Source organism: Buteo buteo, chromosome 1 (assembly GCF_964188355.1).
Source record: "Buteo buteo chromosome 1, bButBut1.hap1.1, whole genome shotgun sequence".
Taxonomy (NCBI): domain Eukaryota; kingdom Metazoa; phylum Chordata; class Aves; order Accipitriformes; family Accipitridae; genus Buteo; species Buteo buteo.
Window position 1 is genome coordinate 65,561,712 of NC_134171.1, and position 27,874 is coordinate 65,589,585.

The following is a 27,874-nucleotide window of genomic DNA, read 5'->3' on the forward strand; positions in this document are numbered from 1 at the left end:
CAAGAATGTGTCATTAGTAACTGACAGGACAAGGGGAAACATGGCAACAATTCAGGAAGTTAATAGAGTGCTGGATGGTTATATTAGAGTGCTAGCATTGCACCTGGATTTTGACATTAATGAAGTAAGATATTGAAAACAAACCATTGTGTTCTTGCCGAGTAGCAAACAAAGTATAGGACTTGCAGATTTAATTTACCAAACTACTGTACCACCACTGAAAAGAAATCTGGGGGCCTGACAAGTATCTGATAAATCCTCATTCTTAAATCTCTCTCCCCTACAAAATGGCGGTTGCAGTCTGATTTGTGATCAAGAAACATTGTAGTTGCTGGTTTCAGGAATTAACTACCCAGGGATTTCTTTATGTATTCCATGTTCTGTTTTTCCTATGTGGAAGGTTTTTATTGTTTATGTAAAACATTTCTGAACATAAAAAATTGCCATTTCTTACCTGTCTTTCTTTTGCTGTTTCCTTTTGGCTGTTTTTTGATTGTTAGGCACCAACAAGTATAGCAACTATTTAAAAATTGCTCTGAGATGAGGCTGTTTTATGAAACAGTAGATTTCCTGGTTTTCATCACTTTGTGTGCCTGACAATTTTTTTCAACTGAACGAAACACTGAAAGAATGAGGTAAAATGAGTCACAAGTTCTGAGCATAAGGGAAATGAGGGAGACTCTACACACACATTGTTCATTGGTCGGTGTTCTTGCCAAGAATTCAGAAGGCTAAGATTCGGCGCTGTATCAATAATCATATCAAGCAAGCTGGAGATGAGTTTCCGTGATTACTTAATCAGAGCTTTTGGGGAGACAGATGAAGTTGACAGCACCAAGGATAATAGTTGCCCATTGATACTGCAGGCTACATAAGAGTGTCTGTGTATCAGGGTGTCAGTCACTTAGTGCTTCCTCTTGTCCTGTGAAGAATTAGTTAATACAACATACAAGCTTGAAATGTGGGGCGTGGGGGGAACCTCAAGTGCCCCTCGTGCTCATGATCAAAATTAACTGTGTCTAAAACTGTTCCCAACAGATACTTCTGCTGCCTGTTCAAAAAAAACTCTGTAGACTACCTTGTTTATTTTCAAAAAGCTTTTTGTATTGTCTTGCCTAAATCTTTTTTTGCTGCAGTTTAAGTCTGTTATTTCTTGTCCTGTCTCCAGAGAACATGGAGAACAGTTTCCTCCATCTTTCTGGCAGCTTTTAGCTCACATAAGCTCCATTATCACATCCCTACTCAGTCTTCCTTCCTTTGAACTTCACTACCCACCTCTTTGTCTTTCAAACCTACTGCTTTTCTCTATACACGTTATCTAGTTGACTTCTATCTTCCATAGATCATGGTGTCCAAACCTGTCTGCTTAAGGCACGAGTAGTGCTGAATTGAGTGGAAGGATTTGTGTGTAGGTGTGTATATATGTGTTACATAAATATATAAGCAAACAACATCCACATGTCCACGTGCACACATGAACATTGAATTTAATCTTAGATGGTAGTTTTTGCTTTTCTATTATTTCTATGTCACAGAATTGCTAAACGGTTCTGTTTTATTTATAAATTCAGATGCTGTACCCCTTACCGACATGCTCACTATTCAAAGGGTCTGTGCCATATCATTACTCATCTGGGAGAATAAAAGTGATTAGAATAAAATGTTTTCTCAATGGAACTCAGTCACAACAATACATGTGAGAAATAGCCTCTAAATTTAATCAACCTTCAGGGTTGTTGACTAATTCACACCCTTATAACAGGAAGATATATACCTTTTATACACCTATATCCTCTCCAAAATACACACACACACACACATATATATATGTGGCTATCACACATGCATATGTGCATCTTCTGTTGAGGTCTCCTTGTGGGTTCCACAGACGATGCGTTATTTATTTTAAATTACTCACTTTACCAAGAAGTGCAGTAGAACTTTCACTAGCAGTCTCAGGACTCTTCTGCTCTGTCATTTGTGAAGCAGAGAAGCAAAGGATACAAGCTGTTTTATGCAAAGATACAGGAGGAATATACCAATACTATTTTCTATTTGGTTAATGCACTTAAAAAAACGTTTCTGACTGGTATTATCAAACAGCAGATATTTCCATTAAATAAAAAAAAATTAATACAATGCTGTAGATTATTTAGAATTAAACCTAAGTTCTGTCCAAAGTAAATAATCTTCCTGCTATTTGCAGATTTCCTCTGCTCTGACACTGCATACTATCTAACCTCTCACACTCTCCCCTAGTCTTCACTACCCAGCTATGGTTTCATACCTAATATTTACAACTGTCTTCTCATTTCTGGATAGTGAAGAATATAGTAAATAGCGCTTATCTTTGTGCAGCTTATTCTTAGCAGTTCCCTTCCTTGCTGAAAATTGCTCTTCCCTTCCTGCCTTTTAGTTGCTGATTTGGTCAGTTATTTGGTCCGTTATTGCTATCACCCAAGAACTACTGGATACCTTTAGAAGTCCTTTTCTGTCATCTGCAGAAGCTAAAATAAGCAGCTGATGGACTTGCCAAGCATTGTGACATTAGCTATCAAGAGTTACTAGTTACATGATTGCTGAGCAAATCCCCAAAACAGACCCAAGGCTTTTTCTGGAAACAGCAAAAGCTGCAGTTCTTTCAGTTCCATGCCACCCGCCCCCCGCCCCCCCCCCCCCCGCCCCACAGCCCCAGCCTGTACCACTTCTCAGATGAAGTCTTAAAGGTACTTCCATAGGTGCTAATTAAATAGGGCTTCACAGCAGCCCTCTGCAGAAGGAATCCTGGCTTTACAGCAGGGAAGCTGATATGTGGCTTAAAAAAGTAGCTGTCAAGTCAATGGCAGAGCCATGAACAGATCCCAGGAGCTCCTTCTCACCTGCTCTAACCTTTTGCTCTTTTCCTTGACCCTGCAGCCAGTGAGGAGCTTCCTGCCAAAGAGCAAATTCATAAATGGGGCTCTTTTTCTCTTTTGAATGCACCTCTCTCATTTCTGCACTGTTTCACCTGGCACCCATCCTTTCAGGAACAAGCTGTTGTGTAGCACCAGGCAGGTGCTAAGCATAGCAAATGAAGCATTACTTACTGACTAGGACAGCTTTTGGCTGGGTTTCTGAGTGTTGCTGCATAAGTGCTGCTTTGTGCTGCTGAATTCTTTAATTCTATCATTTAGGTTTGGTGTGGTTTCATTTGGTTTTGTGGGTATTTTGTGAGTCTGGGTGCTTTGGGGCTGCAACAGTAACTATCAGGTCTGTGTGTTGTGTCACGTGGAATTGCGCTGAAAGCTAGGAATAACCATAAAAATGCACTTTCCAGAAACTTCTGGGCTGAGTTGATACTTGCCAAAATGAGCATTGCAGCGTTTCCTGAGTTCAGTGGTGCTGAATCAGACAGAGTGTAACAAAATCTTTACCTATACAATTTCTGCAACTATTTCTTCAGTTATTTTGCCTAAGTTGATCACACATTCATCAAAGAAAGCTGCACAGCAACAGTTTGATCAAAAGTTGATTGAACCTACTGGAATCCTTTCCATTTGATTCCTGAGACAGTATCCATGACTTAATGGCAGCCTTCTGTCCAGCACTGTAAACATTTAGAAAGGTAATACATTTTTTAGTCATTAATATCATTAAATTCAGTCATATTTTGACTATATCTAAATGCATTTGTCTTGACTGATTAGTATTTTCATAAAATGCCACATGGTTTAATAACATGTAAACATGAAGTAACAGTATTGTACTGGGTGATTACTGATGAGTATGAATGAGGTACATGTAAATAACTCTTAGAAAAACAAATCTTCTGTCAGAAAAGATGGATGATTGCTGTGTCTGCAGTCACCAATGAGATTACATTGAGATTGCTCTGTCTTTTTGCAGCATTTACAGAATTAACTATTTTATTTTCCAAATGTATCAGGAGAGTAAACTAATTTAAGTGTTCTTCTGATGCCAGAATATCTTTGTACTGCTACAACAGCAGAAAGCAGTTCCCATCTGGAGCTCTGAATGTGAGCGTATCTGTTTCTGTTTTATGCATATTTATAGTGGATGTGTATAAAGGGAAGAAAAAGTTGAGGAAAATAGAAGAGTGGTTGGTGGTATGGTATGGTATGGTGGCATGTTTTCTCAAAGTAATGTTTTTATTGCAAACTGGAAAGTGACAAAAATCCTCTCCTTTTGGCCATAGCATCATATATTTTGCCTAGGCTATTAATTTCCTCATTAAAAATATATGAGTTTTGTAATTTTACTATGTGTGGGGTTTTTAGGTGTGTTCTCTTGCTTTTCAAGGCAATAGATGTTAATTTCTGTCCATTTCAAGGAAATGAAAATCTGAAAAAATCAGCTGAGAAAACTTTTTTGGCCATAAGAATGAAATGGCATCTATCTGCAGAACAAAGACCTGTTTGTCATGGTAACTAGCTACAATTTCCAGCTGTGCAATATCATGCAAAATCATGTATTTTATTGTCATGAATATTTAATGAAAATTAATGTATCCCTTTCAAACTGCAGACGCTGTTAATTTTGGTGGAAAGAGGACAATAAATGTTGCCTGAAATGTTTTTTCAGTGGAAAAAAATACCATCAAACTGTTGTTTGCTACTCTGAGAACTTACGTGTGAGCTGAGGTTAATGGGCAGAGTGACAGTTGAGCAGTCATAGGTGCACGATAAATACATTCTTCACATGGCTTTGTATCTATCACACAGGTATCTGCATTTATAGGACAGATAATTTATGATAATATTCAGGGATGTGATAAATGTTCGGTCACATTAATGATAATCTCATGGAGGTACGTTCTTCGTTTCACAAAGTCAAAGTGATTTTTTTGATAATACCTGGTACTATCGTCATTTTACAGAGGATAGGTAAACTTGGGTGCACAAAAATACTGTCACAACTGAAATCCTGGGCTTAGTCACCTAGTCCTTAACTAAGAGGAAGAAAACAGCCTTGCCTCCCCCACAGCCATCTTCTCTGCATTGCCACTAGGCGATTTGATGCCACCCATTCTACTACCTACAAGAAAACTGGGATTTTATGAGACAGTGTGGAGAATTGGGTTAGTTTTTTTAATCATCTTGTTGGTGCCTGTGTGATCCTAGCAGGCATCTGATTGTTGGATGTTTTGTAACTCTAAGAAGGCTAGAAAGAAGTGGAGTGATAGACACAACATGAGCTATACCTCTTCAAAACAGACTGTTGAGGGAGAGAATTTCCTGGTAAAATATTTAATATTATCCAATGCCTAATGTCTGTATGGCCCATTTTCTGCTAATGTTTGCCATTGTTTAAAATGGTCTGTGTACTTACATGCCTGTTGCCACAGGGTAAGTATCCTTTGCTTTTTAAACTGTGAGACGTTTAGGGGTTTCAGGTTTAATCACGTTGGTGTTCGTTTTCGTAGCACAGGTGCAGCAGTGAACAGCAGTGAAAGCCTCCCTCCATCCTCATCTGTCAATGACATCTCATCCATGTCCACGGATCAAACACTGGCGTCTGACACGGACAGCAGCCTGGAAGCTTCTGCAGGACCCCTCGGTTGTTGCAGGTGACTAGCCGCCTGCCTGCGAAACCCAGCGTTCTTCAGAGGATGATGTAATTTAGGAGGAAAAATTAACAGGAGTTAAGAGATGAAAAGGAAGAGAAATAAAATACAAAGATTTAAACAAAACAAACAAAAAAATCTTTTCAGCCTGCTTCTCCTACAGAGTTATGTAATACAGCTAAGCTCAAGTGTATATTTAACTTATTGCTCTGCTTTGGTCTTCTTCCAATGATGCTTACTGGGGAAAAAAAAAAAAGGAACTGAAAAATCCTTTTTTTTTTTTTTTACCCCCTCCCCATAAGTTGTAAAATTAATGGCTGCAAAACCAGCAACCTGCAACCGTCCTTTTCACGCTGGCATGACAAGGTGTGCAGTAGCCACTCTCAAACATACGAGTGTGTACCTGCCTTCACTCTCTGTTCTGTCACCTTCTGCCCAGTGAGGCAGATAGGGATATACATGCATTTTTCTTCATATATGAGTAGCACATACACACACATGCCAATAGAATTCTGGCAGTGTTTGCAGCTGTGTGCCTATAGGAGCATGCACATCTGCATACGTACTTAGTGTGCACTCCACAACTAAATGGCCCATTTCAGGTGAACTGCATAACTACATGTGTGATATTACCAGTATATATTCTATTTGTTTGTTCACTGATGAGGTTGCATATCTTGTATGAGGATTTGTGGAAGTGTAAATAACCACACTGAACTGTGGCTCCCTCAGACACTTGAAGATGTAGCACCAAAATTTCTGCTGAGAGTTGTATATGTATTTTGAAATAATAAGCAGTTTGTATTGAAAGAAGAAGCCACAAAGCTTCATAGAAAAATGTTTGTTTGTGAATGTTAAGACTTGTTGGTTCTGATTTTTAGAGCAGATATGCCAAGTTTAAGACCAGGTTAGAAGGAAGCACATGTATCTTTGCAAGCTACAGGGAACAGGAATGAAGGGTTTTTTATGCATGTCTAAGCCCAGAAAGATTTATCTCAGTAAGCAACTTTTTCTGTCAATGTTAAGTGAGTTATCATCTTAGTTCATAGATAGGCTTGCTATTATGAATTGTGTGTATGCCTGTATGTTAGGGGGTATGACAGCGTTGGGGAATAGGCAGATTATGATCAAAAGTACATGTAACAACTTGGTTTTATTTTATGTCTAGATCTTTACTAGGTTAAATAGAGAAAGGATATTTGCAGCCCACTCCCTCTCAGTGTATGTTTGCGGCTTAGAGGTTGTTTTCCTTTTAAATCATTCCCTTGCAGGGATCTCCACTACTAAGAGCACAGCCCTTCTCTAGGTGCTTTTGGCTGTTCATTTGCTTGTTACAAATCATCTGACTCCCCAGGAAGTTTTATCAGCTGTGTTACATGGAAAAGAACCACACAGTCCATGGGTCTCGTATTCCTATATTCTAAGTAATAATAGAGGGTATCAATCAGCTAGTGTACTGGGCTGAAAGGGTCACAATCAGGGGTCCAAGGCAGTTTTGACAAGTTCTGAAGAACCCAACAGTGACCGAATGTCAAATGGATTTTACCAGATAATAATATGTAGGATTCCCAGTGGTAAGTAATAGCAAGCATTTTTACCAGAGAATGGCAAAACTCCACACAGAATTTCAGAACAACTGAATATTTTTCCAGCCAAAACAGCAATTAGCATTTTCCACTGCAAGGTCATCATTACCCGAGTTGGAAATTAACTGAAATCTGAGTCATCTCTTACCAAAGTATGCCATGTAAACTGAAATGAGCTAAATCATACTCTCATGCTTTTCCAAATATCAAAGAGAGAAACTATTTAGAATATATTACTGGATATTTTAAATTCACTAATTCTTATGTATTCAAAATTCTACCAAAATAGGACTGTTCAATTAGGTGGCTTACAAGCCTGCCATTCTGTGGTAGGAAAAAAAATCAGTAGCAAGTCAGATTTTGTTCAAAGGGAAAAAAGCAAAGAAAAAAAACTTCTCTCCAGGGTGGGGAGGAGGGGAGATGATAAAAAATTAAGTGGATATAAAATAATTTCAGACTTGGTAGGTCTGAGCTGTCTCAAAATTGCTGTAGGAAATGTTGTTTTTTTTTTTTCCCCAGGTATAATTTTGGTAGATTTTTATGGAAATTTTTTTAAGAATAAAATTAGGTCAATAATGCTCTAAAAACCCAGAGCAGTAATTGTAAAAGCAATAATTTACTACTGCTAAAAATATTTAGCAATATTCTCTCTTAAGCCATGAAACATCAAGTCATTGTTGAGTGATATAACTCTCACTTCAAAGCCAATGATCATAAAAGTGTTGAAAGGTGAACAGCAATGCTCTGCAGGTATGAAGGCAATAACACCAAGAGTGACTTCTTAGCAATAATGAAATGTATCACCTCCTGAATTTAATTGTCCATAGGTATATATTAGTAATATTCAGGTAACTAGTATCTGCTTTACATTCCATAGTGTGCACCATTTGGGTGTGTTATTTAAACAAAACAAAACAAAACAAAAAAGTGTCTCAAAGAGGCAAAGCTGTACGTAGGAGAAACTGCAAAAATACCACAAATATACACCGTAGAAACTTGGAATAATCACAGTTCATTGCCAGTGATATTATGAAGGTGTGGCAGAGGCAATAGCAGAGAAGCCATTTGTAGTAGACAGATGCTTACAGATCTTCCATGTTTCATCTATCAAAGCCAAAAAACGTGCTCTTAGTCCCATGGTATAATTCAATCTTGTTTGGGTTCGTGAGTGCTGGGTGGAGAACCAGTCACCATAGAAGATGTCCTAGTGATAAGCACTAAATGAACCCACAACATAGAAGTTATATAGCTTTATTCCCAGAAGCCCTGATTCTGCTAAGCACCAGTGCTTGTACAAACATTTAAAGGAGGTTATAGGGATGCATACCTAATTTTAACTAGCATTTGCTTTTGTCCTTTGCTCAGCAGTGATCGACATCAGCATGTGCTGAAGTGCCTTGCTGAAATGGGGCCTAAAAGAATTACTGCATCTCTTTTTGCCCTCAAATTAGTTAAGTCTCCTTTATGAGAAGCTCTGTATGGGGGAGGAGACTTGGGGCTGTCCACATTGGACACTAGAAAAAAGCCATCAATGAAGAAAAGCAATAGGTCTTTACAATTCTGGTCCTTGTTTGTCCAAACTGAAGTAGCAACCATCAAACAGGAATAGTATCCTTTGTTTTGCTTTGTGTCAGGAAGTTGGTGCTGTCAGCTGGTATCTTACAAGAATGCATGTACTCTTGAATAAAAGACTGCAGTGATGATATTCTGTAGCTGTGTTAAAGTGAACAAAATTTTTCTTTCAGATTCTAGAAGTTTTGATACCCTTCAAGTATATACCCCTTTATTCCAACATTCTGTTCAGTTTTATAATGTAGATGCTTTTCTTATTTTTCTTGCCAGTGATCTTTTAAATCTACCTCTCTTTAAAATGTTGCTAAATAATAGTTGAGTAACAATTCTCGCCTCATTCTCTGAGGTTTGCAGTTCTAAGCGTAATTGCCACCACTGCAGAGATGTAGGAAATTGGGAAGCCAGAGCTCTATGACGGATGTTCCAAGGTATTTAGGCACTAAAGCGGGGGCAATCAGAGAGCCTATGCTAGAAGTGGTGTATTTTCCATCAGCATGAATGGCAGTTGTGGACACCTTGGTTTTTTTGAAAATATGCCTAAGAGCCTCTTGGTATCTTAAGTGCCTGAATACCCAAAGAAATTCTGTCCCAAGCGGCTTGCTTAAGTCATGTAGATAGCCATCATCAGGGTGAGGAAAATGGCAGAAGCATCTTAACTATCAGTGGCTGCTTAGAGCACGAACTGCAAAAAATAGCATTGAGAAGGGAGAGAGGAAACTTGCTGCAAAACGTTCCTGCTTTATTTTCAGACGGAGTACTTCTGGATAGTATGAGAAACTAAAAAAAGAAAAAAAAAAGTCAGAATTGCTCTTAAAAGACCCTTCCTCCCATATTCCTTCTCACTGGTGAGTTTAAATGAGGATGAGGTATTGATTTACTTCAAGTTGATGCAAGGTTATGCATGTTTTTTAATCCAAAATTTTCTGTAATTTTTGAAATTAGTTTTCAGATAATGACTTGGCAGCTGGAATAGTATCTTGTGAGTTTTGACTATATTGCATTAAAATGTAATAGATCTTTAGAGAGTTCAGATATTTGAGTTGGTCACACACTGATTTATGTGAATTGCATTGTGGTTCATAATCCTCCCATACTATCTAGAACTCCATGGCACAGATAGATTCAGGAATCTTAGCAAGCTTACATTATATAAAGCAGAACTTAAAGCTGTGTTTGGAGTGCAGGTATGGTAACGTGTCAAAAAAAAAAAAAAAAAAGCTACAGAAAGCCTTATCAGGTACTTTCCTAATGCACTGATGGTTTTCCTCTGGAAATCACCAGTTCCTGCACGCTATTGGCCTCCAGAGATTACACAAGACAGATGATCATGTCACTGTACCACTCTTCTAAACTTATAACCAAGAATACATTCACATATATGGTTTTATCTTCATATATATTGCTTTACCTTCAAGCTTTGGGCTAACGATACTGAAGAAATTAGACTTGTTGCAGTGCCTTTAGGAAGTTTCCCAAAGTAGTGCTACTTAACTGATTTGGATTGTATTCTAATGTTTGTCAGTGAGCACCAGTGATTTCTTTTCCACCAACATATTTTCTCATGAAAAATATGCTAATAGTAAATTTTAGAACTGCTTGAGAGAGTCAGTTTCAGCAAATCTCCCAAATTTTTAATTAAAAAAAAAAAAAAAGTGCTTTGAGTATCCTGAAATCATTGTAAAATGTAATTGGAATATTTTAATTCAAAATAATTTTTAATAGCCAACGTTAGCTTATTTCTATTACAAACTTTGCAGTATTTCAAAGGATCAAAAATTATTTTCATTTCAGATCTATATTTCTTTCTTCATGCTTACTGAGATTTTTAAATTATGTGTAAATTCAAACATGCAAAAACAAAAAAATAAAGGGCATTTTGCAACAAACTCTGTGTGCTCCCAGGGAGAGCAATATGAAAGAAGACCTGCAGGGAAGAATTAGACTTTCTTTTAATAGTCTGGCAAAAAAGTCTGAGTTAGTGGTTCACTTTAAGTTTAGGCTTTTGTTTTTCTTTGCTTCTGTATGAGTGTGTAGGAAAGAGAGGGAGTGTATATGGATGTGTTTTTTAGAACCTGTGTTCTATTCATATTTGATCCAAGTTCTCAGTGTGGAGAAAGAGCATAACTGTAACATAATCACACATCTTCAAGGATCTGATGGCTGTGCTTATTTGAACTTCCACCACTTTACAAAGGACACGGTTAACTAATTGCAAGCTCAAGGTGGTCTTTTTCACACACACAGACAAAAAGAAAATCATTGTGCAGTAGGTTTGAATACTCCACAAATACATAATGTCTTAATTAGTAAGATGCTTGTGGGAGGTGGGGGAATGGTGAAAGTGTCATCTTCACTGATGAGCTGGAAAACTGACCTGTCCAGTGGAATTTAGTGGAATCTGCTTAGTGTATTGGGAACTTGCCAGTGTGGCCTGATTATTTTTTTTCTTTTGTTTTTGTTGTTTTAAATTAACTCTTGATTGCACAAGGTGAACTGTTTAACTTAATTTCTGTTCAGGCTCATTGGCCTATGGCAAGTCTGAGTTTTAAAGAGGGTTTGATTCGACAAAAGAATGTTGAAAAACTTCAACTGAGGCTAATGGTGCCTTTTTACCCGAGAGTGAAAAGCTGAAAAGCACATATTGAAGGAAGACACAGTCAATTTGGGAAATAAATGTATGCCTACCATGCTTATCATTTCAGACAGGTAAGCCTGTCTCTTTTGCTTATTTTCACTGAACAGGGCCATTCTTGTCTTCTGGAAAGCAAGATATTTATAATGTAAATAGTTGTATTGATTTTTTTTTCCTTCCTCTGTAACTAATATGTAATAATCCAACACACTATTTCTGTTACATCTTTTACAACAAGGCCGCTGTATGCCTAAATATGGTTGACCTGACTTTTTCCTAAGTCAGTCACATGCTGAAAAGGAGGGTGCTGGAGGTTTCAGTGTACATATAGAAGAATCATGTATATTTAGTAAATTGAGTAAGTGGGACTTATGGCCAGTATACATTAAGCTACACAGTAACAAAGCTGCAGATCTTAACTAGCAAAAACAACTGTTCACCTTGCAATGTCCATCCTGTAATAAGATCTAAGTTGCACCTGCCTGTAGTTCTGCATGATCAGACTTCAAAGTATAACTAACAAGATCTGTAATGTATCAGTGTTGATAAACGTAAATGTAAAAAAAAAAAAAAAGAAAAAAAAAGAAAAAAGAAAAACTTGACCAACAAAAGAAAATCAACAGCAACAGTTCAGTATCAGGACTGGAAGATGAAACATGTCCAGTTTTGTTGCGCAGTTTTAGCTGAAAAGAACAACCAGTGTCAGTCAGCATAAATGGACTGTGGTAGTGACATTTGTTAAGGAACCAACCTTATTTCCATATTGTTTTGTTCTTATCCTGTTTTCCTTTGACCATCTGTTGTTCCCTGTATGTAGTACAGGGGAGAACAAGGCCTCAGTCATTGGCATTTTATGGGTCAATATCGCATCAATGATTTCTGTTTGTTTAGCAATTACTGAACTAAGATGAGAATCTCGTGTTCTCTCATGTGTCAGAAGGAATCCTGTCAGAGCTTCCACATGAGGATACTCTTCTCAATGCTGTCTTGACTCCTGTCAGTTGAATGACTTTGCAGTGTTCCAAATAAACAGCACAACACAGCAAACCATATTGATTGAGGGCTTCATTACATGTGTGTTGTGCATCTGTACTTTCACAGGGGCTCAAAGTCATGCAGGGACAGGACTCAATTGAAATATGGTGTGTACTCTATGCATGACGCCTATGTTACACCTTTATGACCTTATAGTGGTAAAACTGCTGATCTTTACGGACGTGGATTTGGACCATCTTTTTTTTGGAGGAAAGCTGTAGTGAACCTCGGTCCTTATCCCACAAACCACTCACTCCTATCCAGGGCAGCTAAGTGGAAGTTAAAGTGGTGTGAGGTCTTTCTGGGGGGCCGTGCACAGGGGTGAATTTCATGCTGTTTGAATGTGATCTTGCCAAAAAGCCTGTATGTCTAGCAGGGGAGACTGTGACTGTTCTATAAGGAGTGTTTGTGTTGTTTACTTTAAAACAAGCTTTGCTAATTAAAATAGTGTATTCCGGAGTCCTATTTGAATGGCATGAAGGGTATCAATTAAGAAGATACAAAGTATGCTCATACAGCTCTCCTGGCTTCTTCTTTTGTTTCCTTCAGCCCTTGCTAGGGGACACAGATAAAGCTGTAATCATGTGGAAGTTGCCAGGATTACAAATCCAGGATTACAAAATCCAGGGAAAAAATGATGACATGACTTGACAGAATGAAGAAAAACTGCCAACTGCGAGTCCCTTTCCCATCTCTTCCCCCATTAAAAAATGTAAAACAAAATCAGGCCAACAACAAAAAAAAACAAACCAAAAAAACCCTAAACCATCATACCAACTGGAGTTACTCTTTGGGGACTGATTTTTCACAAAGTTGAGCACACTTCACTCCAAGTGAAAAAAGAATAAAAAGGAGAGAGGTGTTGCCTTTTGGAAAGCATTGTTGGTTTTCTCAAGTCTTGCACAAACTATCTGTGCCCATTATATTTCCAAGCAAGTCAAACCATAATAAATGGGGGACATTTTTATGTTTGGATTTATCATGTGTAGAGATGAAAAGAAAAATCACAAACAGCCTTCTGTAGAAACAGTTTGAAGGGGGGGAGCTATAGAAAAGAATGAATTAAAGCACCTTGTAAGCACTGTAAAAAAAGGAATTCTTACAGTTGTTGGTACTTAAATGCCATTTCAAACATACTGTGCAGAGCTGGTACTCTTGCTCTGACTTGCTAAAACAGGACAATTTTCAAGGGCTATTCTTCTTCCAGTTTGTATATGCAGAGGTTGGCTAAGCTACAATATACAACACAAACCTCTGATTCATAGTGGCTAGGGAATTTTGGCTTTGTGATTCTTACTGCAAAATGGGAAGGATAGGGACCAGCTTTTTTGTTTTACTGGGTACCACTTGAGACAATTGAAGATTCATCTTTCTTTGAGAGGTTTGCCCTTTTCAGGAGTCAGAATTTTTATGACCATATTTCAGTGATCTACACATCATGGAATCCAGAACTGAAGCTGTAACTGTGATTTAGCTTCAAATAACTCAAGAGTCCTAAATTCCAGAAAATCCGAAGTTGTATTTGAACAGGACAGGTCTATCTCCTATAATGCTCCTTGGTATTCAATAGAAGTACCTTTTGTAGCAACAGAACAGCCTTGGAATTTTTCTTCAGTCAGTTTGCGTGATGGCCTAAACATCTCATTTGGTAAGGGGGAGTATGTGTTGCACACTGATGAGCTGTAGCAAATCAATGGAATCATCTGTGTTGAAGCAGAGTTGAAGGAAGGAGATCAGAGTGCCTCTGCAAAACCTCCCCTCCCTCTCCACTTGAGGCAAATGAATGGGATGAAGGTCAGTGAACAACCTTTGTGCTCAAACTGATGAACATTTGCTATGGTGTTGAGGCCCATTTAAATGCACTGAGACCAGTTCACAGTCCCCTTATAGTACATATGGCTGTTGCGATCTGCATGTGGGATCTTTCTAGTTTGATGTCAGAGTTAAAGTTTCACTTCTCCTGTGGAACCCTCTGCTGGAGGCTGTTCAGTTTTGGCTGTTTCTATGTGTGTGCTGATGCTTAGAAAGCAACAATTTTGCAGGCTCCATTCTCTGCCCTGTGGCTGGGAATGTCTTCCAGTACATGCAGATAAAGACCGAGATTATCTTGCTTTTAAACATGCTTTCCCAAACCCTCTGTTAATGGTACAGCTCGGAGCCTGAATTGCAAATCTGCTGTGCCTCCAAGAAAACATGACAATCGGCATAGTGTAAGGAGCCAGGGAGGAAGTTGAGCTGGTTAAATTAATACTGATTTCCTAATGTATTTGTCTTATTTTGAAATTGATGCTGGGAAGGAGTAAGTGTTGTTTGTCTCCTGATGTTTCCATATGATGTTCTGTCCACATTCCAGGAGCACTTATATATAGAATAGTAATTAACGTGCCGGAGAAAACAGCTCTCTTTCTGAATATGTCTATTTAATGGATAGACTGGGGCTTTTGTTAAGCAAGTCCCATTACGAGAAGTGGCTGACTCGTTGTCTGAAAGATTTTAGCCTTTCTTTCATCATAAGCCTAGAACAAGCAATGGGGGTATTTAACATTTCTCTAGGCTAAATTTGAAATGTGTGAAATTATTCCCACCACTACTTCACATCTAACATTGGAGAATAAGGGGAATTATCTTTGATTCTTACAAACTCCAGAGGCCAAAATTATAAAGAAGTAGCTGCTGCAACAAAACACCCCTTACATTTTCCGTAACAATTAATGGTTTAATGTGTGGATGAGGTAAAAAGCTGTACAATGGCCCCTTCCTGCTGTTAACCCTAGCTTGTTAAAGACATGTCTGATGTTACAAGATTAAGCTGTGTTAGTGATTAAGAAATTGATGGCAGATACTATGAAAACATCTTTAAGTCTTGATTTGTCATCAACAAATGTTCAGAAAGATTACCGCTGGAATTTTTTGTCTTGGAAGATATGTTTATGCCCATGCTTTGCTGGATTTGTTCTCAGCATTCTCTTGATGATATTCCTGCTCTTGGAGTAGTCTTACCTTTTTAGTTCAGTTGCATCATCTTAGAAGGGAAAGGATATGTTTTAAGTGTTCTCATCAGAATGCTAAATCACAGCTAGAATAAATGTTCACTTTTTGGTTTCCTTCTTTTTTATATGAATAATTACCCTAAATACTTCAATAGCAAAAGTCCTGGAGGTATGTCACCACAGGGTGCTGTTAAATGTGCCCACCCCACACCTGTTTTCCAGAGAGTAGTCTGCGTTTCAGGGAAAGGTTTGTGGATGTAGGTGTTCAGGGGGAATGGAGACTCTTTCTTAATGTCATCCTCAATCCAGAATTAATGGGGTTTGAACACAGATAAATTCAGAGTATGTACAAAAGTTCTCTTCAGTAAAACTGGAAGTACTCTAGGGCCCACCATGTAACTGAGTGGACTGAAGGATGAAGCTCTGGTTTTAAAAGCGATAAACATTATGAGAAATAGTTCAGGAATCAAACCTCATGTCTGAATACCACTGAATTTCAGAGTTCCAAGCCGCCAGAACATTGTCCAAATTCTTTTTCAAAGGCCTGATGCCATATAGCAGATCAGAATGCATAGCTGTATTCTCAGAGCAGGAGTCCTCTGAGATTTTTAGTGTATGTCTTTTTGAAATGTCAGTTAGTTGAAGGATTATTGTGATTTTCTGCATAAAGGAAACCACTAATTTTTGGTAATGTGCAGATCTCTCATCTTTTTTTCACGAGAAAGGAGAAAAGTAACATCTCCTTGAACAACACCGCAACACAATACCATGCTGCTGACTGCAGGTGGGTCAGTGGGAGAATGCTGGCCAGGTTTCAGCACAGTTGTACTTGTCAGTTTTAGCTTTCTGACTCCGTTTTGTCACAAGCACAAGACGGTATGGGGACATGGCAATAAAATTACAGCATGTATTGCTAAAATAATTCATTTGCCAACAGTGTCATGTGATTTCTGAAATATACGAAGGAAGTTTTAATTTACCTTTTTGGCCATAATTATAGCATGAGAAAATTGACAGGATAACCAAACTGTCCATCGGTTTTAGCATTCCATTTTTAAGCGTTAGCAGAGAGACAAAGGTAAACACTCACATGTACTGCAAAAATTCACTGTCACTCTTATGCAACACCGAATCCAGAGGGATTGTGATTCCACATCAAATTTGCACATGTTGCAATCAGTTCACAGGACCATCCAGTAACTGGGGAGAAAAAAAAAGTATTTAGAAAATCAGAGTGTGCAGTGCAAAGAGGTTTTTTTAAAGCTGATGGAGGAAGGCAACCATGGTTATTCCAGCTTCTGCTCTGTGTTAGATCAGATACCTTATCTCAGGTTAGTGTTGCGCTCATCTTACTCCTCTGAATGTGGTTATTGCAGAGCTGTATAGACACGGCTCCCTTCAGCAAGGAAGGCGCACGGTACAGGTGTAGAGTGCCACCTAAAGGCAAAAATGTGCTGAAGGCTCCAGCAAAAGCAAAATTGAGCAAACCCATCAGCCTGTAAATCATCTGCTTGTTGCGTTTCTTCTCCAGCCAGACTGACCCTGGACAGTTCATCGTGTACTTGATGGTCTGGAGTGTTTCTTGGATAAAGCATAATTCTACATTTTCAGTAAGTTTTCGTTAATTTTTCTTCATTTTCCAATAAATTTTGTGTATGAATGTGTGTAAATCACTCTGTGTAGCACAGGAGATGACAAGAAAGATGGTCAAATGAGCAGAATTGAGGGGTAGATGATGGTGGTGCTAAACTGACTGGGGGTGTGGGTAGATTTGGCCACCATCAAGCTCTTCAAAACTATTTGGAGTCCTGGAAGTAAAAGGCCACAAAGAATTCAGGCAATTACCTTTTATGAATTTTCAACTGTCTGGTCTGTGTCCAACTTGAAATTACATAGTGAAAACTTCTTCCAGCATAGCATACAAAGATATGTCCAAACAGACATGCTATGTAAGCAGATTTCCCTTCAGATAGCTCAGCCATCAGACAGCAGTACAATTGGACAACACTATCATGCTGGGAAATTGCTTTGGTTAAGTTCTTTTCTCTGCAAATCTCTGCTCTAGTTGTTTTCTTTTTTTTTATGTCAACTTTAACAGAGAGGCATTCTCTGAACCATACCTTAAATATGCCTTCCTTCAATTTCTGGTAATACTACAAACAAGATGGAGCTTTCTGATTTACCACAGTACCTTTCAGAATCTGCGCAGAACTTTTTTCTGGTTGAATTACTGTATTTAACACAAAGCAATTCCCAAGCAGGAAGATACTGCCAATCTCTGTTTCCTGTTGTCTGAGGATTCCTCTTTGGACTCTGCCCTGATGGTATATGGGATCTCTCTGGTCATTGCACCAATACTTAATGAGGTAGTATAGTTTAAAAAAAGAAAACACATAGTGAAACTGGAGAAAAAGTAATTACATATCTGTAATGGTAACTGTTTCCTAAAAAAAAAAAAGATTGCCATGGTATCTGACTCTGTCGTTGACTCTGTTTCCTGTGTTTCTTGCTTTGTAGACTGACGAGTCTTATGTCCACTGTGGTGTGTAATGTAGTTAACATCTGCTTTGTTATCCAGGAACAATCATAGAATCATAGAATGATTTGGGTTGGAAGGGACCTTTAAATGTCATCTAGTCCAACCCCCCTGCAATGAGCAGGGACATCTTTGACTAGATCAGGTTGCTCAGAGCCCCATCCAGCCTGGCCTTGAATGTTTCCAGGAATGGGGTATCTACAACTTTTTCAGGCAACCTGTTCCAGTGTTTCACCACCCTCATCATAAAAAATTTCTTCCTTATATCTAGTCTAAATCGATCCTCTTTTAGTTTAAAACCATTATCCCTTGTCCTATCACAACAGGCCCTGCTAAAACCTTTGTCCCATCTTTCTAATAAGCCCCCTATAGGTACTGAAAGGCTGCAATAAGGTCTCCCCGGAACCTTCTCTTCTCCAGGGTGAACAACCCCAACTCTCTCAGCCCTTCCTCACAGGAGAGGTGTTCCATCCCTCTGATCATTTTTGTGGCCCTCCTCTGGACCCAACTTTAACAGGTCCGTGTCTGTCTTGTGCTGAGGACTCCCGAGCTGGATGCAGTACTGCAGGTGGGGCCCCACCAGTACCACCAAACTACAGAGAGATCAACCTTGTCATAATATTAATTAGTTCTTATCTCTGTAACAGTGGAAACGGTCAGGAGTGGCAGACTGAAGTTGAAAGAAATTACACGACTACTGTGAGTAATAACTGCTTTAGGCTAAACTTTCCTTTAGGTCTATACAGTTGAACCTGATGCTACCACACAGAGCAAACATTGTAACATTTTAGAAAGCAGTCATCTTGCCAAGTGATACAGTTTGTATCTTCTGTTTTTTAGCTCTAAGCTTATTAGGGGCTACTCTTACCAGCTAAGGAAATAATCTCTCTTAAAGATAATAGCTTTCAGTAATTATCACATCTCTCATTTCACCATGTCAGAGAAGCTGCTTAAAATTATGATTACATCCAAATTCCTGCTACATTGCCTGTGAGAAGTGTATTACAAGTAAAGGGAAAAAGATGTTATTGCATCAACATTGCAATCTTGCTGTGAGGAGGTAATGACTTTGCACTTCATAGTGAAGTGCATGCAGGGAATTAGTATTTTCATTGATTTAATGGTGTAGGTGATGTACAGTTAATATGCAGGGAGCAGCTACATAATATAGTAAGTGCACACGAGCATTTCTTTTTCTTCACAAAAAGCATTAAGTGGAAAAGTAGTCAGAGCAGTAACAACATAGCAACTAACTGAAAAATTGCAATTAATTCACCAAGCTAAATGCAACATATTTCCTTACCAATTTTTTTGTAAAACAGAATCCAGTAAGGCCTGTCTCAGGCAATGAGTTTCTATCAGGTGCTTCTTCAAGTATGAATTACCTACTGTGTGTGCTATGTGTGTGTGACTAAGTCATATCCCAATGCTTAATTTGTTCAAAGGCTAGTTAGGAAAGTAAATGATATTGTATATAGGCAGCAGTAGCTATAAATTAGTGTGGTGTTTTGGGGAAATATCCCTGGAAACATTTTGGCACAATAGCTTTTTCTTTTTTTTGTTACAACACAACACTGAAGTATTGCCATAGACTTGCCCCCAGGTCACTGCAATGCAGAGGATATTTTATGTTCTCTTCCTTTCATTTTTTTAACTACTGAGGATTACAGTTGTCTCAGTAGTAGTAACAAATTAACCTACCATAGTGGCTTTTTTTGCAATTACTCAAGTCTTTATGCAAGAATGCATTGGATGTTCGTAGGAGTTTTTATGTTGAAAGAAAATAAAATGGGTTGTTAAGAATGTGGGACAATTGTTTCAGCCAAGTTGTGCAAATAACCAACACTAATGAACTAATGTGCTACCGGACTGCTAAGCAGCTGGTTGAAACAGCTCTGACATTATAAGCAATTTGGTTGTTGACACTGTGTTCAGCGTTTTGAACTGATGAACGAACACCTGACAGCCATGCTGGTTACAGTCATCACTCTTTTAGGAAATACCAGGTTTAATGAGCACAATAGAACAAAGCAATACCTGCTAATTGGAAACAGTCACCCTGTAGGTAAACAGTTGTAAATAATAGCAAATCAGAATTTCACCTTCAGCCCACATCAGAAGTCAGTTCAATACCACATATGCTGTTGGAGCATCAAGCTTTTGTAGCATTGTGTAAGACTACCCCTGAAACATACACACACATACATGCACATCAGGGTAGGGAAGAATGGAGAGCTGGAGATTGTCAGCACATTGTCCCACCGTCTGAATACAGGCGTGCTGGTTTTGCACTGCAGAGAAGCAGTGGACTCCCCATCATTCCTCTCCATGTCAGGAGGACTTCTCCATTTCTGCATGGTGTTCTGAGAGCAATTGCTGGTTTGGGGGTTGTGGCCTTAGATGTCAAATAATTCAACTTGTAGGTTTTGCGTCAGTTGGTGCATGTTTTCCCTGAGGTTCAGTAATGCGAACTGGAATGTTTATTGTCACAGAGGCTAAGAACTAGTCTTTGGTTTGCCCGTGGGAGGCCTCTTCTAACTAACTCACATGGCTCTGACCTACCCATTCAGAGAGTTTCGAACTTAAAAGACTAAGGCAGGCAGCTCCTAAGGCTGGGAAAGAAAATTACTATTCTTCAACTGAGCAGGACTTAAAATAGCAATTAAAAGACCTAACGTGATGGTGATAAAAGTATGGGTGGTATACTTTTATCCTCTTTAAAGTTTAGCCCTTTCCCTCCATGTTCTTGACACACTAAAATCTCGTCCTCCCCTTTCAGGACAAAAATGTAGGAGCAGAGTTTACTAGTGTGTTGCAATTACAGTCTCCTCCTTATCTCAGTCATGGACGCCAGAGTGGCACAGAGTTAAGACCTCAATGAGAAAGGGAGGCTCAGGTACTTGCTGCAATCATTCCTGCACTGAAGACCCCGTGTGTACATTCTCATTTACTAACAACACTCACACAGGTCCAAAGCTGTATCCCTCATTCAGGCAAAAACTCCTCCTTCATTGTCTAAGAGGAGATCTGGCTGAACAAGGAGGTCAGAATCAAGGTCAAACGTTACATACAGATGGAGGCAGAGAAAAAAAACTGTTTAACTGCTGAGACTAAATGTAATTATTTTCTGTAAAATAACTAAATAAATAGCAGCTCAAGCAGTTTTGGCTCATTTTTCTTTTGTACTGATTGTGACTGATTTTGGTCTGGTGTGAGAAGGAGTTAAATGCATGGTTTCTCTACAGCAGTGTAGTGTAAGAGTCTGACAGCTCCATCCCCTTCTCTGCTCCCTGAATTTCAACTCCAACCACCACCAGACTTTTCAGAAAAGTATAATAATTTCAGGAAATGACTTACATATGTCTCCTATCCTGAACTAATTATATTTTTTTAGAAGGAAGAACCAAAAAGACGCTCAAGATTTTAAAGTTCCTCTGTATGAATAACTACTATATGTATGTGATTGAAAATAAAAGCAAGTCTTTGAAATCAGTACCATAGTGTGGACTGCTTCATACCCTTTCAACTCCCAGACTCTGCTTTTCAAGGGTATTATTATCAAATGCAGTGCAGTCATGTTTGGCAATTGCCCTCCGGAGAACAGCGAAGTAAATGAAGAAACTTTGCCTTGCAATTTAAAGATACTGGATGTAGTTAGTTTCTGTATTGTGGTAACACTCTGGCTTGTGGTGGTAAACATTTGATGTCATATAATAACTTCAGCCACTTCCTTGACAAGAGAATTAAAGATTGAATAATATACTGAACTAGAAAACAATTTACTGCCAGTGTTAAATCTGGTTCATTTTTTTCCTAATACACTGGTATTCAGGAATGGTATAAAAATGTTAGCTATACTTACTTTAGTGCTTTGATTACAATTGTTTCTCTAACAATTCAAATCCATTTATGACCACAGTGCTGAGGAAAAACCTTGTTTTTCCTTAAGACATTGTTCATAATAGCTTTTCATACAAAGCTGTAACCTTTATCCAGTGAGAGATTGAATTAGAATGGACATAGGAAGGTATTCTGATTAAAAAAAAAAAAAAAGTGAAGTGCTTTTCATGTTTTATCTTGGCCATTTGTTATCTTACGGTTTTGGTTAGGATACTAGACACAAATGAAATGTCTAACATTTCCAACAGTGTTCTGAAGTTTCAACACCACCAGGATATTTCTTCCATGCAATAAAAATTAAATCAGGTTTTATGGAGGGAAATCTGAAACTTATTCTATATTGACATTAAATTTTTATAAAATTATTCACATCTTTTTTTTAGTCAAGGACAGATCCATTGGCACAAACCGCACAACCACAGTGTATCCTGTTGTTTTAATAACTAACATTATTTTTTTTTTTTTCTTTTTAGGCTGTCAGGATGTCCATTTTGTTATCTACAGTGTGCTCCAGTTTCATGTGTTACTGTCTTATGAGTGCTGCTGTACATTGAGGTTGACCATTTGCATAAATGCTATGGTTCTTTTGTTACCCATAGCACCCTGTGATTCCTCACCCGTCTTAGTAGAAGTGCTACAAATCAGGACTGGCCATCTGTGAGCATACCTTAAACAAGTTGCAAATTCAGTTTCCTATGTTTGGAGCTAAACTTCCCAGGATGGCTACATCTCCACTCAAAATCATGTGCAGAAAACCAGTCACCTTCCTCTTCCCCACGTGTTTTTATGAGAAATAAGAGATTGTCAAAGGTGTTGCAAATAATGACACTAAGACGTCCATTAAGGAACTTTTGTTATGCTGATGATGCAAATTTTTTATTATCCCACACACAGTCTGAATTAAAATTTGCTGGGCCTCCCTGTATTTAAGAATCTGTAAAGCCAGATATTAATTTATTATCAGTTGTAAAAAGATATCTTGCATTCCTACAGAATGGAGAAATAGAGGTAAGAGATCTGTTATTGTTTAACTCATCTATGAACACTAAAGCGTGCAGGAGATAGCAAGAGACTGAAGGTAAATTCAATTACAAAGAAAATAAAAGAAGGTACAGAGAAAATACATGTATAAAAATATTTTGTATAAATAATTCCAGAGTTTCAGTCACAGTCATCTATTTATTTAAATAGCGTTACAGGACTATAGATTCTGGGGAGAAACATGCTATTCCAGAAACCTGTCTGTTCTGGTGTTTTGAAAGAGACAGAGGTTTTGGTCACAGCAGCCACGCTAATGGTGTGCCAGCTGTACCAAGAAAGTGTCACTCCACTGCAAGTACTTGAAGCATATTATATGAAATATAAAATAGGCTTAACACCCAAGCATGCAGATGGAAAAATATTAGACCAAAAGATTAAGTAGCATGCTAATTTCAAGTGCATTTCTTAGACTATCTGATTTTGTTCATTATTTGCTCTAACAATGAAAGAAAAGATGTCCAGGGTGAAAAGGGAGCTGCTTTGTTTTTTTGAGAGCACAACAGATGCACATCAGACTGCAGTCCCTTGTGTAGGAAATACATTTTAGTTCTGCAGCATTGCTAAGATAACATTAACAAAATCAGCTGAGTTTCATATTTGTTTTCTTGAACGTTTAAGTCCCTTGACTTAAAGTGACTGTGGAACAGTCTGTGGTTTGCAGTAAAGTGTGTTTCTGAGACAGAAAAAAATATCTACAGTGTTAAGCCAGTTACAAGTAGGCAGTACACTAAAATAACTGCTTTTGGATTATTCTTCTGCTAGTATTCTGTAATAGAAAGCACTCCAGCAGTGTCATAAAAAATATCCTCTGGACCCCTTCTTGGGTAATAATTACACAACTAATGGTAACAAGACTTTACTCTGAGCTTTAACAGGCATAGTTAATCAGTGCAGCTCCATTGACTTCAGTGTATTTATGACAATATCAGTAAATTATCTTACTTGCAACATCTCCTTTCAGTGAAAAACCACATTGTACTCCATTTTCTAAAACAGAATTCTTATTAAGCTTCCTATGCTTCATACCATATTTGAACATTGGAAGTATTGGTTAGGAAGACAGACGAATGACACTGGGATTGGTGTAGACTAATGCACTTAAACAAAAACTGCTTTAAAATGAGATTTTCTAGGTATAAAATAAAGCAGATGCTGCACCACTGGTGAAAGCAACTCCCAGCTAGAGCAGGACAGAAAAGAGATGGAAAGAGATGAGCCAGTGGGTGGAAACATACAGGATGTTTTAAGTCAAAGGGTGAAACAAGTCCGTAAAGAATTAAAAACTCATGAGCAGCAAGTTTTAGCTGGGCACAGAAACGGCTAAGAAAACAACCAAGAATGAAATCATCTCATCCCCACTCCTGGAGCAAGAGTGTGGTCATGCCACAGAATTCTAACCTCTCTGAATCTGGAAATTCTTAAGAAAGCTGCAAGAAAGGAGTGTGTATATAGGACTGTCAGTACAGAGTCTAAGTGCAGGATAGCATCAGACAGGCAAGACAGGAAACTGCCATGTGCTACTGCAAGGGATAAATTTGTTTTCTTAAGTGTTTAAGTTCCAAAAGCAGATCACATTGTCACTGCACATGGGACATCAATTGTGAGTCAGTTATCTCCAGTGAAGTTGCCTGTACTATGACAATTTACATCAGAGAAGACGACTGCAGGTGCAATGATATAACAGAAAACCCCTCCTCTGGATTGGAGTGAGTCAAGAGGAAGTTAATGTGTACAACTCAAATGACTCCTGATTTGTTGATGGCTCACGTATATAGTATTTTTTAAATTATGAAGACCTCCCTACAGGGTTTTTTATTATTATTTCCACCTGAGAAACTCAAGCACAACTCTTAACGACAAAGGATTTGAGAAGAAAAAATATGTACCCACACAGTGGAATTTTGGAAGGAATACCTCCCTTTTTTGCCTTTTCCAAATTACATAAGACTGCTCTGGTCCTCCCTTGTTTTCTCCTTGTAAGTACTTTTCTTCTGACTACCATTTTATGCATAGTGATACTTGGAGTACTCCAATTTAGGGCCCAAGCAAGAAAATCTTGGGTTTTCTTAATTGCAAGGTACATCTGCTTTTAGCCCCCAAATTTGGGTTGTCTACTCGCAGAAGAGCAACCATAGCATTTGATTTGGGTATGCTGTCACTTAGTCTGCTTGAATAATTCCAAAGACTGAATAATCAAACTATACTTGTTTTGAACAAGCATGAGCTATCCGCAGGCTCATGTTTATTTACACACACTACTGATCAGACTACTTAAAAAATAAGTTCACAATTTACATGCAGAGAAGTCATAAATCAGAGGGCAGACTTCTCCAGCTAAATACTTCAGAAACTTTTGAGCTAATGTAGCTTCAATTCTCAGCCTTGTTCCACTCACCAGGTAAGTTTCCTGAGCATTGCTGACACAGACTAGCTTACCGTCAACAAGAAGATAGTTGATTCATTTTAAAATTGAGTAATGTCATGTCTGCTTCTCTTTAGAAGAAAGAAAAGTAACAATGTAATAATGGAACTTGTTAGGCTTACTTAAAATACACAGCTCATATTGATATAAGGCAGCTATACCAGCAGTGCAGTGAATACAAATCTTAAAGACTATTTTCAAAAGTGCGAATGTATTTCCCCAGGAACTGTGAAAAGGTAAGTTCTTCAAATTTTCAGTGATCTCCAGATAAATTAATCTTCCATAATTCACATTTTTACTCCTACTCTTACACAGCCTAAAAAATGTGGTTATTTTCCCCTGGTGATTCTGTATCTAAATCATTCCTACAGCTATCTAGCAATGATAAGGTCATTCAGATTAAAATAAGAAATGAAAAATATATTCTTTCATATTTTTTTCCTGCATGTACATTATGTATGGTTAAATTTGCTTGTTTAAATCTCTGCCTGATAAGCCTCGGAGACAATGGCTCTATTTAAACGTTGTAAAGGAAATAATTGACATCAAATAGTTTCCTGTAATAGAAAAGAGACTTCTCCCCAGACGCATCCAGCTAAGGGTTTGGGCCACCACCTGATCCAATACTACATGCAAAACTCCCTTATCTTGAGCTTCATTTTAAACTGTCATACAAACCAGGTAAGTTACTGATAGACTTGATCACACTGGATGTAGGTGCATTCCCCTGATTATTTTTTTTCCCCAAAACAGGAGATTAAGAGAGCATGCTTTATTTATTTTCTTTCACCTTGTTTTTTTCTTCCTTTTTCTTCCTAATAAGTAAATGAAAGCTGGCCAGCTTCTGCCTCTGTCTGTGAGGGTTCCAAGTCAAGAGTCTCCATGAGTTTTTAAATTAGGACTCCCTCAAACCTTTAAAGTACTAGCATTTTCCAGATTACCAGGCAAATACTGTTTAATGGGCAAGCCTCACAGAATTACAGGTATGTCTAGATTAGGCTTCTTCAATTTTCCCAGTTCATCCCTGGCTAAATACAGTCCTGTCACACAGAAGGATATGCCCATTCAGTCTCGGGGCAGGGGGGGAGCTGTCAAAGTCATGGCAGCTCACACCTTGCTTTTACCGACTGCAGACCCTTTGTCACTGGACAACTGCTCTCTACCACATGGGTACGGAGCTCTGGTTCTCCAAAATCCTTGGTGCTGGCTCTCTAGAGGACCATTCACTATTAATGGTCTGTAGAAAGGGCAGGGAGTATCCCTACTAAGGAAGAACAATCTCTGTACAGTTAAATGAAAAGTTCACAGCTGGGGAGAGATGAAGGAAAAAGTAGAGCATAGTCAGAAAAAACAAGAGTCACTACAGAAATGGGCTATCTCTATGCAAGTCTATAGATGGAGAAGGGTCAGCTTTTCCTTAACAGGATACAAAAATTCAGTAACAAGAAAATGTACTACTGCTCTGTTCCCAAGCCCAGAAATAGTCTGATGTTCTTGAAGTTGTCAAGGTACTTCTCTATGGAATTTTGGTATGTGAGGGACAGAAAATATGTTGTGGAAAAACATATGCCAATATTTTTCTCCGTAAATAATGGCAGTTTCCCAATTCTGACCTCAGGTAGACCTACTATGATAGGGGAACACAGGGAACTAAGTGTTATTTGTAGTTGTGCTGTATAATCAAGTAATAAGAGCACTCTGTTACTAACAACCTCTATACATTTTTTTTTTTCTTCAGCTTTAACTGCTAATGTGGTTATGATTTGCTGTCATGGCATGCTGTACAATTTGAATATACCCCTTCGACATATTTTGCGTTCATGGTAAGCGTGCCTTCCCTAGGGCATTATTTTCTATTTCCATGCAATGGGATAAATTACAGAGATGTGGACAACACAATCAAATTCTAGCACACAGAGAAATATTACACGTTTTCCACTTAAATGGGAATTAAACACTTTAAAAAGCTTCTTTGAGGACTATCATTTTAGAATGAGATTATTTTTTGCAGCAGCGGTAGCAAAAGACTGTGCTGTCCAGACACATAGCAGACACTTGAATGAGTAGACTTTCCCATTCCCAACTCTACATCTATCATGGATGTGCCTGACTCCAGAGCTGCTGTGAATGTGGCAGACAAGCACTGTGTCTCGAGCCTTGTTACCAAATAAAAGTCTGACAGCTCCCTGGCATGCTCCTGAGCCTGACACGCCAACCCACACCCTGGCCCCAGTGACAGAGCTCTGTTCTCCTGTCACAGGCTATACACCCAGCACTCCCATATACATTGCGCTCCATAGGCCCCTGGCACACAATCAGCTCAGCGCCAGCAACTCAAATTCTGGCTAAGTGCTCTGACCTTTGCAATGCATATCCAGTTTGTTAGCTACGTATCTAGCCCCAGCTGCTCTTGCCTTCAATCAGCAATCTTTATGTGGGGTGGAAAGCAGGCAGAAGGAGCAGCTAAGGCCTGAATTCTCCTTACCTGTTCAGGGTGTATGTACTGTCTTGGAGGCATGATACAGGAACACTTGGTGGTTTTGCTGGTGTACAACCTCTGTCCCTGTTCACTGATGATATCGTGCCATGGACTGCCG

At 38.6% G+C, this 27,874-nt stretch overlaps 1 protein-coding gene and 1 long non-coding RNA gene across 2 annotated transcripts in view; one reads left to right on the plus strand and one right to left on the minus strand.

Annotated features, from left to right (window-relative positions):
• LOC142033781 (mitogen-activated protein kinase 10-like) overlaps positions 1 to 5,661 on the plus strand; it is a 118,181-nt gene extending 112,520 nt beyond the window's left edge. The window contains exon 14 of the mRNA XM_075034144.1: positions 5,423 to 5,661. Coding sequence (XP_074890245.1) covers positions 5,423 to 5,439 — 17 coding nt within the window. The 3' untranslated portion in view covers positions 5,440 to 5,661. The remainder of the gene's footprint in view (positions 1 to 5,422) is intronic.
• On the minus strand, positions 1 to 27,874 carry LOC142033791 (uncharacterized). Its single transcript, XR_012651337.1, has 6 exons — positions 27,763 to 27,874; positions 16,469 to 16,578; positions 5,329 to 5,599; positions 4,629 to 4,725; positions 3,522 to 3,586; positions 1 to 1,971 (listed from the first exon to the last, which is right to left on the minus strand). It is a non-coding gene; the product is annotated as an uncharacterized LOC142033791 (long non-coding RNA).